At 39.3% G+C, this 14,739-nt stretch overlaps 1 protein-coding gene across 2 annotated transcripts in view; it reads left to right on the top strand.

Moving 5' to 3' along the window:
* ANO6 (anoctamin 6) overlaps positions 1 to 14,739 on the top strand; it is a 201,320-nt gene that overhangs the window by 175,782 nt on the left and 10,799 nt on the right. For both annotated transcript variants that reach the window (XM_039253292.1, XM_039253291.1), the window contains 4 exons: positions 160 to 290; positions 7,280 to 7,485; positions 11,562 to 11,764; positions 13,441 to 13,546. In XM_039253292.1, coding sequence (XP_039109223.1) covers positions 160 to 290; positions 7,280 to 7,485; positions 11,562 to 11,764; positions 13,441 to 13,546 — 646 coding nt within the window. The remainder of the gene's footprint in view (positions 1 to 159; positions 291 to 7,279; positions 7,486 to 11,561; positions 11,765 to 13,440; positions 13,547 to 14,739) is intronic.

Here is a 14,739-nt window from a genome sequence, read left to right as displayed (position 1 = left end):
CTTTGGTACATAATATGAGTTAAGGAGAGTAAGAAGGCAGGAATAAAAAAATTTAGCATGAAATTAATAAATTAATTTCTTGGGAAGATTATGTGTTTAGCTTGAGATATTTGCAAAATAATGATGATATTCTCACTGATAGTTTGATCTTTTTGGCAGCTGGGTCATGAACCTAATCGGACGATGTCGCACAGTTTCCAGAGCAGAAAAGATAGCCCCGCGATGGGAACAAGACTACCACCTGCAGCCCATGGGCAAACTGGGATTGTTTTATGAATATCTTGAAATGAGTAAGTCTTCAGTGAAGTTTTAGTTGATATAAATTAGATTGGGGCATGTTTGGGATCCCACATAATCACCTGGCATATTGAAATGAAGAGAAGCATGTTTTTCTCCACTAGATCCAGTTACACAATCAGGCTTTCAAATAAGGTGACTCTGTGTATCGTTGTCAATATTTATGTTGTACAAAGCTCAAGATTTATTAGGAAGCAGTGAACTGGAATATTCATTGAGGTACATCATTCCCATCCTCAGAGCACTCTCAACTGTGTTGTCTGAGAATGAACACAGAACTATTATTATTAGAGGTGATTCAGCTTGGGCTGCTGTTGGCCGATACACTTCTGAATGAGTCACTTAAGCAAGCCTGGACAGAGAGCCTGTAGGGGCATGCTGTTTTGCTGCCGGTAGGACCACAGGGTTTCCCTCTGACACCTCCCACCTGCTGTGCCAGTGTCTATTTCTTCTGGCCCAGGGTTTCTGCCTGGTTCTTTGAGTGACCTCATGGATAATCACTGGCTTGAATTCAGAACCATTTTGCTGGTTTGGAATTAAGCACAGGTCCCCTCCTTCTTGAATGCTTTGTCCATTGGTGCAGTATTTGCTTGGGCTCTGTTTCTCTTCATTTGGACTTGACTCTGAGCTCTTGGGTACCTTTAAATGGGCACAGCTCAAAACAGGTATCCAGAGGAAACACCACCTTTTCTATCATGTATGACATGCTTATATATAATAGAAGGCTAACAATCCTTGGGTTTTGTATCTGTGCCTTTTCAGCTGTTACACTGAACTCTTAATTTTTTTCAGCTTAGCGGCTTAGGAAAGGAGGCACAACATTTTGGTTGACAGCCCTTGCATTTATGCAGAGGGGTTTGTGTTTGCAAAGATTCCAGTTTGCAGTTCCTGTTTACAAGTCTGCAGACAGAGGATGATTTTTATTAAATCACATTCTATATATAAAATAGTTGCTTTTAAAAATATACACGAAACATGGAAACACATCTGCTTCCTCCAGTGAATGAAGAGTTCATCTTATACGCACTTCAGTCAACATACTTTGCAGCCTGAAGTTTGATTTAAATTTCATTTTTGCTTTTGGTAGGTTTTGGGACCAGGTTCGTTTAAGGGTGTAACTTCAGTACATAATGTAGAAGCTATATTTTTTTATTTATTCTGTTCATTTTCAAAAGGACTGTAAGACAATTACCTCTGGTTCCAAAATGAGTCATCTTTGTAAATATTTCTTATGGAGCTATTATCAGCATTAGTACCAACAACATTCTGAGGCAGAATGTCATTTGTTATTTTAACACCAAAGACATATCTTGAAAAGAAAGAGTTATTTTTCTGTAGTTGACTAGTCAAATAAAGAGCATTGTGAGAAAGTTATAGGGAAAGGCTGTGCTTTGGGGAGAAGTTGGTATGACTTGTAGAGTTTCATAGTCTCATTAAAATAGTTACCTACAAAATAATTTGACCTCATCCCATCCTACAAGAAAGGATGGAATAATGACTATTAAAGAGAGATTTTTTTCAGTATTTTAAATTATTTTCCTATTATCTAAATAATAACTAATGAATTAGAAAGATTAATATCTGAGAGCAGTCTGTTCCATATTCATTACCAGAGTGAAACTATTTTTTGTTATTTTACTTTGTGAGAGAGAGAATTTCCAAGTGCCTTTTGAATTATTTTTGTTCCTCTAAAATAAATATAGAGTGCCTTTGGTGATGGTCTCATTAGTTTCCTCCTGCTTTTCCCCATATTCATTAATGACACCACTGTCTACCTTTTTAATTATGCCTCCTCACCACTGAATGGAAATATCTTCTGGCAAATGAGCCTGGAGGCTTGTATACAGCCACCAGTGCTGTTTCCCCTCTCCCCAGTGGAGGGGACTAGATCTCCTTTCTGCCTGAAACACCTTTCTCTTCCCTACTTGAAGAATTCCTGCCAAGCCTCAGTAGTAACCCTCAACTTTCCACACAGATTTGCTGCTCTTTTCTTTAGGCATTAATAGCTCCTGATTCCTGCTTTGATGGCATCTGATTGTGGGCATGCCTCCCCTGGCTAACTGACCTTGTTCAAGGTAGCTACCAAGCCCTTTGCATCTTTCTGTCCTCAGCTGGAGCACCACTGTCTGGGCCTAGCACTCATAAAGTGACCTGAGCTTAGAGTTCCAACACACGTCTACAACTGCTAGTTGAGTTTACATTAATAGTGCACCCACCATCCTGATGAAGTCCTATATGGCATATGTGTTTTGGGTTTTATTTTTGAGGGAAATTTCTCTTTTATTTAGTGAATTCCCCACCATCCTTTGAGATTATTAAAGTAACCCTGGTGTCTTAACCAAAATTGCTTCCCTGGGTGTCTGGTCTCAACTTCTGAGAATTCAGACACAGAACATAGAGAAATAGTCTGTCACTCTAAAATCTGGCTTAGGGGCGCCTGGGTAGCTTAGTCGGTTAAGCATCTGACTTCATCTCAGGTCATGATCTCACAGTTCGTGGGTTCGAGCCCCATGTCTAGCTCTGTGCTGACAGCTCAGCTTGGAGCCTGCTTTGGATTCTGCGTCTCCCTCTCTCTCTGCCCTTCCCCTGCTTACTCTTTGTCTCTCAAAAATAAATAAATGTTAAAAAAATAAAATCTGATTTAAAAGCCATAAGATACCATTTTATACTTAGAGCACAGCATAGACTCCAGTCTCTTGAGAACTTGGTGAAGCCTTCCCAGGGGACAGGTGACATAAATGGAATGCAGAAAAATGATGGGGTGGGCCCTGTTTGTCTCTGGCCCTGCCTCTTGTATACTTGTTGACTTGACCTCACCATCCTCCGTCTCCAAGTTTTTAAAGATCTGTTAAATCAATGACCTTCATATATTACTTTCTCCACTTACTTACTATAATTAATACTAACTCTTTTTCAGCATCTCCTTGTGCCCACCCCTTTTCCTCTCTCTCCAGTGCTGATGCCACCTAAGCAGCCCCTATACGCTCTAGGACTCAGGCCTGTCTTCCTCCACTCCCTCACCTCTACTGTTTCTGCCCACCACCTGCATTGGTATTTCCTCATTTCTGAAGTCCTCCCTACGTCTTTACTCATCCAGTCATTTATTCATTCGATAAACATTTATGGAGCACCTGCTATGCCAAACACTGCATCAGTTGCTGGGATACCAAGACCAGTAAGACTTGGTGCCTACCCTTACAGAGCCAAGTGAGGGGTGGTGATTATTTGGTGGATTGTTAAGAAGGTAAATGCCGATAAGATTTTCTAGAGCACATGATATTTGAACTGGATTTTGAAGAGTGAGTGGAAGTTGTCTGTCTGAAGTATGGTAAAGGGAATGGACATTTCATGTAGAGAGGGGACACATTTAAAAGTATAAGGGCATGAAACCGCTTGGCCAGTTCAAAATAGGGCGAGAACAAAGGGTTCATAGCTGGGAATGTCAGATAAGCAAGGACTATATCATAATGGGTCTCGTGTGCTCAGCCAGGGAACTAGAACTTAATCCTTAATGAACTTATCCTTACCCATGGGAATATTAGTAAACAAGAGAACTGTATGTTTATGTTGCAAAAGATCAGATCATTTTGACAGAATGGAAGATATTTTGGTAGGAGAAGGATATTTTGGGAGGCTACACCAGGTAACCCACACAACTGGCTAATCCCCACACCTAAATAGAGGCATTGGGTGTAGGCAGAGAGATCAGGGAGAAGATTAGATAAGTGTTAAAGAGATGACTGGTATGGCAGGTGAGGAATAGAATTGCTGAGGTAATTTCCAGGAGATTGAATGTGCAGGTAGAATATGAGGAGAGAAGCTGGTTTCAAGGAAACTGTTCAGTGTTGGATATTTTGAGTATGAGGTGTCTACAGGATGCATCCACAGAATGTCCATTAGAAAGTTGGATTCTCTAGGAGCTCAGAGGAGCTGCGGGTGAGGCCCTGGGGGTGATTCAGGCATGCCTGACACAGAATTGATGATGAAGCTCTGAGTAAAGGGGGGCATTTAAAGGGTAAATGGGGAAAGAAATCCACAAAGAGAAGGAAGAAAACCAGAACAGTTGGATGGAATGTAGCAGAAAGTTACATCAGTATAGAAAGCTTAGAAGGTGATGTTGTCTAAGAGGAATTTGAACACTGACTAAAAGGAAGCATGATGCAACATAAGCAGGTACAGTGGGGAAGCAAGAGTTGAACCCACTCTTAATTGTTGGGACAGTGGGAAAATGTAGAAGGAGCACTATAGGTATGTTTAAAAGAAATTGTGTGCGCACGTGTACACACACACACACACACCTTGGCTTTTTAAAAGTATTTAAACAAAAGTCACGGGGAAAGCATTCCACTGAGAGGGAGGTGTTTGGCCATATCAAAAGCTGCCCAGTAACCAAAAATAAGGACTGTAAATGTACACTGGCTTTGGAATCTGCAGCTACCACAAAGTGAGCATACTGAGGCTGTGGCAGGATGTAGGGCTTTAAGGAGGGAGTGGGTGGTGGAGAAGTAGTTGAGGTACTTCTTCAAGAAACTTGAAGTGAAGAAGTAAGCATAGAGAGTCTTAGAGCAATAATGGGTCATGGAAAAAGTTTACATAAGGATTATTTTTGTTTTTACATTGGATGTTTATTGCCTTGCAGAATCGGTAGGTCTTTTTTGTTCTTCATTTCAAAGTTTAGAAAGTTCTTCTCGCTCGAATATCAAAACAGATAATACCATGTTGGTTTCTCTGGTACATTATTTTTGAATGAATATATCTCTAATTTATTGTGGTGTTGAAAGTGAGGACTCTGTACCAGTTTTTCCAGGGATGTAGCTGATTGCTCCAAAACTTGAATCCACTGATTTGGGGCACCTGGGTGGCTCAGTCGGTTGAGTGTCAGACTTCAGCTTGGGTTATGATCTTGCAGTTTGTGGGTTTGAGCCCCGCGTCAGGCTCTGTGCTGACAGCTCAGAGCCTGGAGCATGCTTCGGATTCTGTGTCTCCATCTCTCTCTGCCCCTCCCCTGTTTGTGCTCTGTCTCTCCAAAATAAATAAATGTTAAAAAAAATTTTTTTTTTTAAAAGAATCCACTGATTTGAAGCATCACTTTGCATTATATAGTAAAATCCCATGAATACTTGCATCGATTCTGTTTAATTCATAGTATTAATGTACTAGTTTTAAACTGTTTCAATTGCCAGCACATAATAATATATATTATTAGCATCTTTCAGAGCTGGCCCCATTTTATCCTCTCCAGAATGTCTCTTACTGTCAGTTGAAATATTCCTCTTCATTATTTTACTTGTGTACTTGTGTATATTTCTTGAAAAATTTCAGCATCACCTTTTAGCTTTTTAAAAAAATCCATTTGGGATTATTAACTAAATTTGCATTGGAATTCTAAATTATATTTTGGAGAAAAAAAATTGATGTAAGTCCCCCATCTTGAGTCTGCCCAATTAAGAGTATATTACATCCTACCATTCATTCATTTATCATTATTTGTTTTCATTTTTAAGGCCATTATCATATCATTATTAACATTTCTCACTAACTTATTCCTAAATAATCTGTACTTTTGTTGTCATTATAAATGACATCTTTTCTGTTTTGGATTTTTAACTGGGTTGATTGCTAGCATAGTCCTAATTTCTGGCTTCTCATAAATAATGAAATCAGGCAACATTGGACCCTCATTCCAACATGGTGACTGTGTGCAGTCCCTTTCATTAGGCTGTGCACTTGCCAGTTTACCACAGTGGACTGCACCCACTGCAGACATTTCTATTACTTGCCTGGCCCCTGTAGGCAGATGAGTTTATTTAGGGGTAGGTGATGCATAGACGCAGTCAGTAGCATAACACCAAGCATTGGTGTCAACATCTATGACATCACCAACTCTGGTCCTTGCCTGTCTTCCCTGAAGATGATGGCTCCTGCCTGGCCTGTGGACCTACCAGATTTTTCCAGCCCTCTCTGTTCTTCTGCAGCACACCCTGACTTCTCAGACCAGAAGAACATACCAGCTCCTTCTACCTACATACCCCTCCACAGTCTTGCCCTTCCTGGCCAGATTGGTCCCTGTCCTTGTTCTGAGCAGTAGCCATAAAGGGGCTCTAAATCTCCCTGGCATTCACAGCCTGAGTTCCGTATCTGTACCAGTTTACTTGAAAGATTTCTTTTAGATCTCTGGCCTTACTTCTAACCTTTACCTCCCTGTGGTACAGCTTGCTCCAAATCTCTGCCGTCCAGTCTATAGCAATGCCACCTAAATTATGAGAAAAGAACTTCTAAATCATCACTTGGATGTTTACTTAATGTGACCACATAGGTGGCAACAACTTCAAGATAAACATTCTTAAAATGTTTTTTAAACATTAAATTAAATTAAAAATAAACATTAAAATCTTAAAAAATTATCTTAATAAGGCAAAAGATAATCCTTCATCACATACATTTCTGTGATTTGTAATATTATAAATTCTCTGAAGGCATGGCCCTTGCATTTGCAGACTGAGGAGAGATTGCTCATTCACCAGTTTCCAGCATATTTCCTCTAACATTCTCTACACATAACCTTCCCAAAAGTACATTTCTTATTTCTTTTGAACTTGTTAAAGGATGCTTCCACAATATTCCTTTTCTTTTTTTAACCTGAAATCATGAATCATCTTCCAACATTGTATTATTTCAACAGAGAATGAGTAATACACTGAGAGTTCCAGCTTTAATACCAGCAAATAACTTTAGTTGATTAAGGATTTTAAGCATATTATTCCTATTAAGTGTTTACATGTGTTAGAAACTGGTTATAATTAGTCTTCTTTCCAGAGATTCCATATTTGTCTTTTGTTGAACATTGTTATTACCATGGATGTCTTTTCTCGTTGGGATTTAGTTTGGTGTTTGCCTTTTTCTTTCTTTGTAAGAGTAAAGGAAAATACGTTGTCCTTCCATCCCCCCACCACTCCATGATGTATGTCCATTCCATTGACAGTTATTCAGTTTGGGTTCGTCACCTTATTTGTGGCCTCTTTTCCACTGGCCCCCTTGTTGGCTCTGGTGAACAATATATTGGAAATAAGAGTGGACGCATGGAAAATGACTACCCAGTATAGACGCATGGTTCCAGAAAAAGCCCAAGACATCGGAGCATGGCAGCCCATCATGCAAGGAATAGCGATTCTGGCTGTGGTGACCAATGTGAGTAAACCTAAGGCTTCATGGGGTAAAGACCTTGAAAAGTCCAAAAACGCACTAGTGTTACTACCTAAAGAATCAAATGTTTGATATTTTTTTCTAAATGGGAGGGAGAGGCCAATACTATCATCTGTATAAAAACAGTTATTATAACTGTAATTGTTATTATTTTTTAATGTTTTTAATTGTTTATAACTGTTATTAATGATTTACAAAGTCAGGACCTCTTACAGAGGCAGTTGCTAAGAGTGACCATGATACTATCATTGCTCATTTGCTAACCTTTTTATTTAACAGAAACATAGTAATAGTAATAACCGTAAGTACCAAGTCTCTTAATCCTCACATGACTATAAAAGGAGCTATATAGTAGTGCTGTTGTAACAGAGATAGACTATCTGTCCACTTACTGAGGACCCACAAATAAGAACAATCCTTCTACCATATTTTACTATATATTCCAAACTTAAAATATCAGCATAAAATATTGACTCTTTGATGATGAAGTACGTAAGCACTTTATGTGTTCCAATCAGGTCTCCTAGGGCTCTTCAAGGAGGGGGGCTTTAGGGCGAGTCCCATCTCTCCTCCCCACCCCCATCCCTTGGCCTTTGCCGGCCACCCTCTGGTCATTAGCTAAACAGCTTCATACCCTGCATGTGTCCCAGCTCTGAGGGAACAGAACAACCTGTATAGATTTTGGACCAATCTGAACCATCTCTCTTACCCCCTTCCCCCCACCCTTTTAAAACACAAGCCAGCAGGGAGCTCTCAGGGAGAACCATTCCCATCCCAGCCCAGCAGGGGAATGAGCTCTTTCCTTAGAAATACCCTTACAACTAGGGCTATTTTCCTCCCTTATTTCACTGCCCATTTTACTTCTGGGTCACGGACAGTCCCCAAAAGATGATATCCCAGTTTTCATTTCTTAGTCAAGCCACACTTGCCCTGAGTCCCCAGCCTTTTTGCACTAGCACCTGTAGAAACAGAACAGAATTCCGTGCCTGTGGATCAGGCTCCTGGATAAGGGAACGCGTTCAACATTGCAGACACAGGCCAGACCCACAGGTCCACCTGTCAGTACTGTAGCTTCCCAGCTGCATGACCTTGGGTCAGGCCTTAACCCTTCAGAGCTTCATTGTATCATTTGTAAATTAAATAATTCCCTATCACATATTTTATGAGTATTATATACCATAAAGGATGGCCAAAGACTTTAGTGAGTGAATGCATGGAATGAACAGAGCCTGGTCCTCATGGAATGTTAGCTGCCACTGTTTTATCATCTTCATTATCCATCATCAGTAATATTTACTCTGTGTAGACTTCAACAGGTGTCTAAACTAAAGGCACAAGAATTTTACAATTCTTGTGGTTACAGTTTTACACAATAAAGCAAGTTATTTGGAACCCAGCTATCACCACCCCCCAAGAACCCTCAATTTATCTGAATTGTATGCTATCCCTACTTTTTGGATAAAGTTGCAAATTGCACCCCCCCCCAAAAAAAAAACAAAAACTGCTAGGTTGTATCATTTTCCATTCAGCCAAGTAGCCCACACTTTCAACGTCCACTGTGTTATGAAATGAAGACTAGGGTTCAGAAATAGAACAGTGAGGCCTTTCAAGTTCTACAGTCATATAAGAATGAATCTGTCATATTCAATATGCTGTACAACACTAAGCAAGGCAGTAACGTGGAATTGTATGCTTTAAGGAAAATTTTAGCAACAAGGTTTGAAACTAAAAGGGTTTTTGTTTGACCTTCAGCTAGCCAGAAAATTCAAATGACTCTCACTGCCCATTCCTCAGCACTCTGGTTTGATTCTGTCAGGCAGGCACCTTTTCCTAGTCTCCCAGCATGGCTCCCCTCCATTAGCACAGATGGGGTGCTGCCTGCATTTCTAGGTCTGCTCTGTGTGTATATGCGTGTGTATACACACACAGACACATGGGGGCTTGCTAATTGGTGCTACTAGTTCCTATCCAGTAGTTATTTTTTCTCATAACTTAGGCATTGTTTTATCATACTGTAGGAAAACTGCTCTTTAGATCATTGATTGAACAATGGACAGTCGTTTTTTTCCATATTATTAGGATTTGTTATAGCTTCTAAGATGCAGGTTCTGTGTATGTGTATAGTATATATCTATACACACACACACACACACACACACATATATGCCTGCAAGAATGAAACATGTAAATTATCCCCTTACATTCCTATTATGTGCCTCTACAATGTACTGGGCACTGAAGGGCTAACTTCCCATAATAAGGGAACTTTTAACTTTAGGAAGAAGAGAATAGCCACCAGGAATGAGACCGGACATCAAGCAAGACTTTTACTATAAAATCATTCATTTTAAAGCTGCTAGTTCCCAGCAAAGAATCTGAATTGACATGGTTGTATCAGGCCACAGTATCTGCTGTTGAAGACCAGTTTTAATTTAGTTTGATATAAATGGAAAATTGTGTTCAGAACAGCATAGGAAATGAAGCACACTGCATTTATTTGTACTCTTGCAGCATGTCTCAAAGCAGCTCAATTCAGGAGGAAAAAGTATCTTGTCAGAAGACAAGAGAATTATCTTCCTTGTTGGAATTTTTGCAGCTTCCTGGAGCACATCTGCAGGTGATTCTGTGAAAAGCTATAGTTAAATGATAACAGGAAATTTTAAACTATTCAAATCTGGAACAGTAAAATATTCTTGACTACCCCCTTCTCCCCACCAGCAGACACACACACACACACACACACACGGAAATGAGAAAGCTGGTCTACTAGTGGGGGTCATTTTGCAATAGAAAAGACCCTTAGTTGTTTTTCTTGCTCTGCCCAAGATCTTGTTTGTTGGCTTGTGGTTTCTCTGCATCTAAACCACATGTTCAGATGAATAGTACTGAAAATCATGTTGTGCCAAAATCCTGTCTTTCTACCTCAATAAATGCCTGAATCATTTAGCTTTGTTTATTCACATAGAATTTGGATTAAAGTATATGCCTTACTTTCTCCTTCCTTCAAACCAATTTTACACATTGGAGAGTTTAAAGCCCAAATTAAAGAATTCTAGAGAAAATTCATGTAACTCATAATAGCTTTGCATTGTAATGGAGGTCTGCCTGACACAGGACCAGGTTTAAAATTGACCTATATCTATTCCTTTAATCTGGGAATATAACTAAACTTTGATAATGTTCATAATTTTGTCCAGTTACCCTTTTCGAAGTTTAGAAGCTTAGATACTAGATCTTATAAAATAGGCATACATTTGACACTATGAATGGAACAACTCCAGTATACTTTCTTGCTTCCTACATTTTAAAATTAATAAAAAATTCTTGCTTTCTAATGAAGCAACATACATAAGTCTATACTGAGAGTTTAAAATCTGACTATGGGTTGACTTGTATAAATAAGTATGAAATTGAAGACCATTATTAGATCAAGGAAAACATTTTATGTAATTTCTGTTCTATTTTTAAGAGTCAAGTGATTTAAAAGATCAGTTTTACATCAATTATAAATTCTACAAAGGAATTGTGTGAGGCCAAATTAATTATAATATTGACCCTAATATTACTTGTACAAAAAGATCTTCTAAATCATAAAAGAGAGCTTAAAATTATATCTAGTAGAGTTCAAAGCTTGATTGGATTGTATAATTTTCTAATTTGTGAAAATCTAATTTATATATAATATATATATAATAATAATAATAATATATATAACAAGCAACTCGAGTTACCCAGGATACAGTGGTCTACAGTTACTCTTGCTGTACTTGACAAACATAATAGGCAACTTGTAGGCTTTTGCTTTCCAACTGCAGGTGCACGTCTGGACAGCCCTTATTTGAACTGAAGACCAAGAGGAAGTAACTATTTTTTAAAGCAGTTGTTTAAAGACTTTAGGACATTCACTATCTATGCCCTCTGAGAGGAAGGATTAAAGTTTCTGAATCTTTCAGTTTAAAAAAAAAAATCAACTGATGAGACTATAATTCTGGAACATTTGTTAACCCATAGCTATAAAGGCTCCAAATTAATGTCTCCTTATTATTTTCCTCCCAATATAGGCCATGATCATCGCTTTCACATCAGACATGATCCCACGCCTGGTGTATTACTGGTCCTTCTCCGTCCCCCCTTATGGGGACCACACCCACTACACCATGGAGGGATACATCAACAACACTCTCTCCTACTTCAACATCGCGGACTTCAAAAACAGAAGCAATGGAAATCCATATTCTGGGCTTGAAAAATATACCACATGCAGGCAAGTTCCACTGACATGTTTAAAAATGCACTTCAGCTTTTAAAGGACTTTTATTGTAATAGAGTTCTAGATAAAATTGCTGGAGACATTTTTTTTTCCTAGCTTTCTTTTCAGCCAAACTTAAAAAAGGAAAGGATGTAAAAGTTAATACAGACAAGGGTCAGACCTTTCAATTCAAACCATAAAACGTGATATAAAGATGAGGGTTTCAAATGATTACAGGGAGACTGATCCAAGAAAGAAGTCTTGTTTGTATCTTAGAAATGAAGAAATGCAAGGAGGTCCAAAAAAACAAGATCATTCCATTGGTATGACGAATCTGTTATCCAAGCACAACCTGATGTATTGACAATGTGATGACAAACTAGCACTCTCACTTAAAGAAATACAAAGATGAGAAATGTAAATACTTCAGCCTAGCCCAGAAGTATTCTCTGAAAGTACTCCAAAGCTCTCTGCAATGTTTGTAATGGCCAGTAAGGTCAACTGCAGTCAGTAGACATCAAGTAAATCACTTGACAGTATGTTCACTATAGGTCCTGGAGTCTGTTTTTTAAAATTCCCTTTTTAAAAATTTTTCTAAAGTTTATTTTTGAGAGACAGGGTGAGTAGGGGAGGGGCAGAGACAGGGAGACAGAATCTGTGCCGACAACTCAGAGCCCGACATGGGGCTTGTAGACACAAACCATGAGATCATGACCTGAGCCAAAGTCAGACTGAACCACTCAGGCATCCCAAGAGTCTGTTTTTTAAATAAGACTCTTAACCCTAGAAGAGGCCCTAAATCTCATTTAGTTCAACTCCTCAAACCCTTTTCTGGCTAAAATTCTCAGCAACACAACCAAGAAACCAGGAAAAAGCCCCAAATAAATCTTTCAAAGTTACACACAGTAGAGCCTCTTTAGAATTCCTCGCTGAATCTGCTTACTCTTACTTGACATAATTCTGAAGAGTTGTTAGACTCTTGTAGGTCAAATAGGTTACAGTTAGAAAATTTGAGATGTGCTACCTGAGGGAGAGACAGCAACAGCAGAAGCACAGGACATCTGAGAAGAGGTTGAAAATTTTAACAAGCAGATGGGCACTACTCTCTACAGAGAGATTGCCCGTGGCTGAGTGAAGCCTGAGGATACATTATATAAATAAATTTATAAACCTGTCTGAAAATAGGCTAAGTCATTTTAGTTACACTCTTTGAGAAAGCAGCGATAAAACTGGCAAAAAAAAATGTTAACACTTTTGTTTATACATAGATGGAATACATCATTACCATCATCTTCCTGTCTTAAGTGAAGTATTACTGGAGTAGTGCTTTCAGGATTTTTGTCAGAAAATTAAACTCTTGGAGAAAATTTATATGATGTCCAACTTAAAAGATCATTGCATTAAATACTTTTTTTTTTTCTTCTGAGAGAGAGACAGCATGCGCAGGGGAGGGTCAGAGAGAGAGGGAGACACAGAATCCAAAATAGGCTTCAGGCTCTGAGCTGGCTGTCAGCACAGAACCCGAGGCGGGGCTCGAACCCACGAACCATGAAATCATGACCTGAGCCGAAGTCGGACGCTTAATCGACTGAGCCACCCAGGTGCCCCATGACCTCTTTTGAAATGGGCCCTTGCTTACAGTAGTTGGTCGAGAAGAATTACCTCCTTACATCCCTCCATTTTGTTTCCAGGTATCGTGATTTCCGGTACCCACCTGGCCACCCACAAGAGTATAAACACAACATCTATTATTGGCACGTGATCGCAGCCAAGTTGGCTTTTATCATTGTCATGGAGGTAAGAGAAGTCTACTTTGAAATAGTTTATAAGGCAGTGTATTTGCAGACCTTTTATTAGCATTCAGTGTTGCCAACTCTGACTTAAAATGCATTTTATCGGGGTGCATGGGTGGCTCAGGTCATTATCTCACAGTCTGTGGGTTTGAGCCCCGTGTTGGGTTCTGTGCTGGCAGCTCAGAGCCTGGAGCCTGCTTTAGATTCTGTGTCTCCCTCTCTCTCTGCATCTCAAAATAAAGACATTAAAAAGTTTTAAAATAAAATACCTTCTTATCTCTTGCTAATAATTAGGACATTTATTAATCAAATTTAACATGAGAATATCCATAAAGCTCTAATAAAACAAAACTATCTGCTTGAAAAAGTGAGAGCATGTTGTGTACTACGGGGAATTAGTCCCTCTCGATTCAGTATTGAGTGGGTTTTTTTTAATTTGGGGCATGTGGGACATATAGGAGGATTAGGAGGAACTTAACAGAGGACCATGGGGGAGAAGAAGGGGGGAAATGGTGGGGGAAAGGGGGAGACAAACCATGAGAGACTCTTGAATGCTGACAAAAACTGATGGATGTTGGGGGGGAGGGGGGGATGGGCACGGAGAGGGGCACTTGTGGGGACTGTCCCACATGATGGACTGTGAAGGGTCTTATTTAAGACTACTAAGATGTGCTCTCTTCTCTTGAGAGACTTTTATTGCTATAATAGTTTTATTTGTATTATTTTTATTGCATTTCCATAATATAACTCTTATACTAGTTTTCATATCCCTAAAACTAACTAGTTTTAAAACTGACTAAGGCAACATTTTAAAACAAGGTGTGTTGGGGCGGGGGGTGTTGCTGGGTGGCTCAGTCAGTTGAGCTTCTGACTTTGGCTCAGATCATGATCTTGTGGTTTATGACTTTGAGCCGACAGCTCAGAGCCTGGAGTGTGCTTCAGATTCTGTGTCTCCCTCCCTCTCTTGCTTCCCTCCCCCACTCACACTCTGTCTCACTCTTTCTAAAATAAACATTTAAAAAAATGACTAGAGTAGCTATAAATTTGAAATTTAACCAACTTCTTACACCAAGGGAATAACCTCTACCAATTTCTGAGGCCTCAGGAGTTGCCTGATTGGCATGGTCAGTTAGGATCACATTTAGCTGCAAAAACCTCAAAAACTATTTAGAGTAACTTAAAGAGAGGTTGATTTTT

This window comes from Hyaena hyaena, unplaced genomic scaffold (assembly GCF_003009895.1).
Source record: "Hyaena hyaena isolate Hyena2069 unplaced genomic scaffold, ASM300989v1 scaffold_445, whole genome shotgun sequence".
NCBI lineage: Eukaryota > Metazoa > Chordata > Mammalia > Carnivora > Hyaenidae > Hyaena > Hyaena hyaena.
This window is presented reverse-complemented; position numbering and strand designations above follow the sequence as displayed.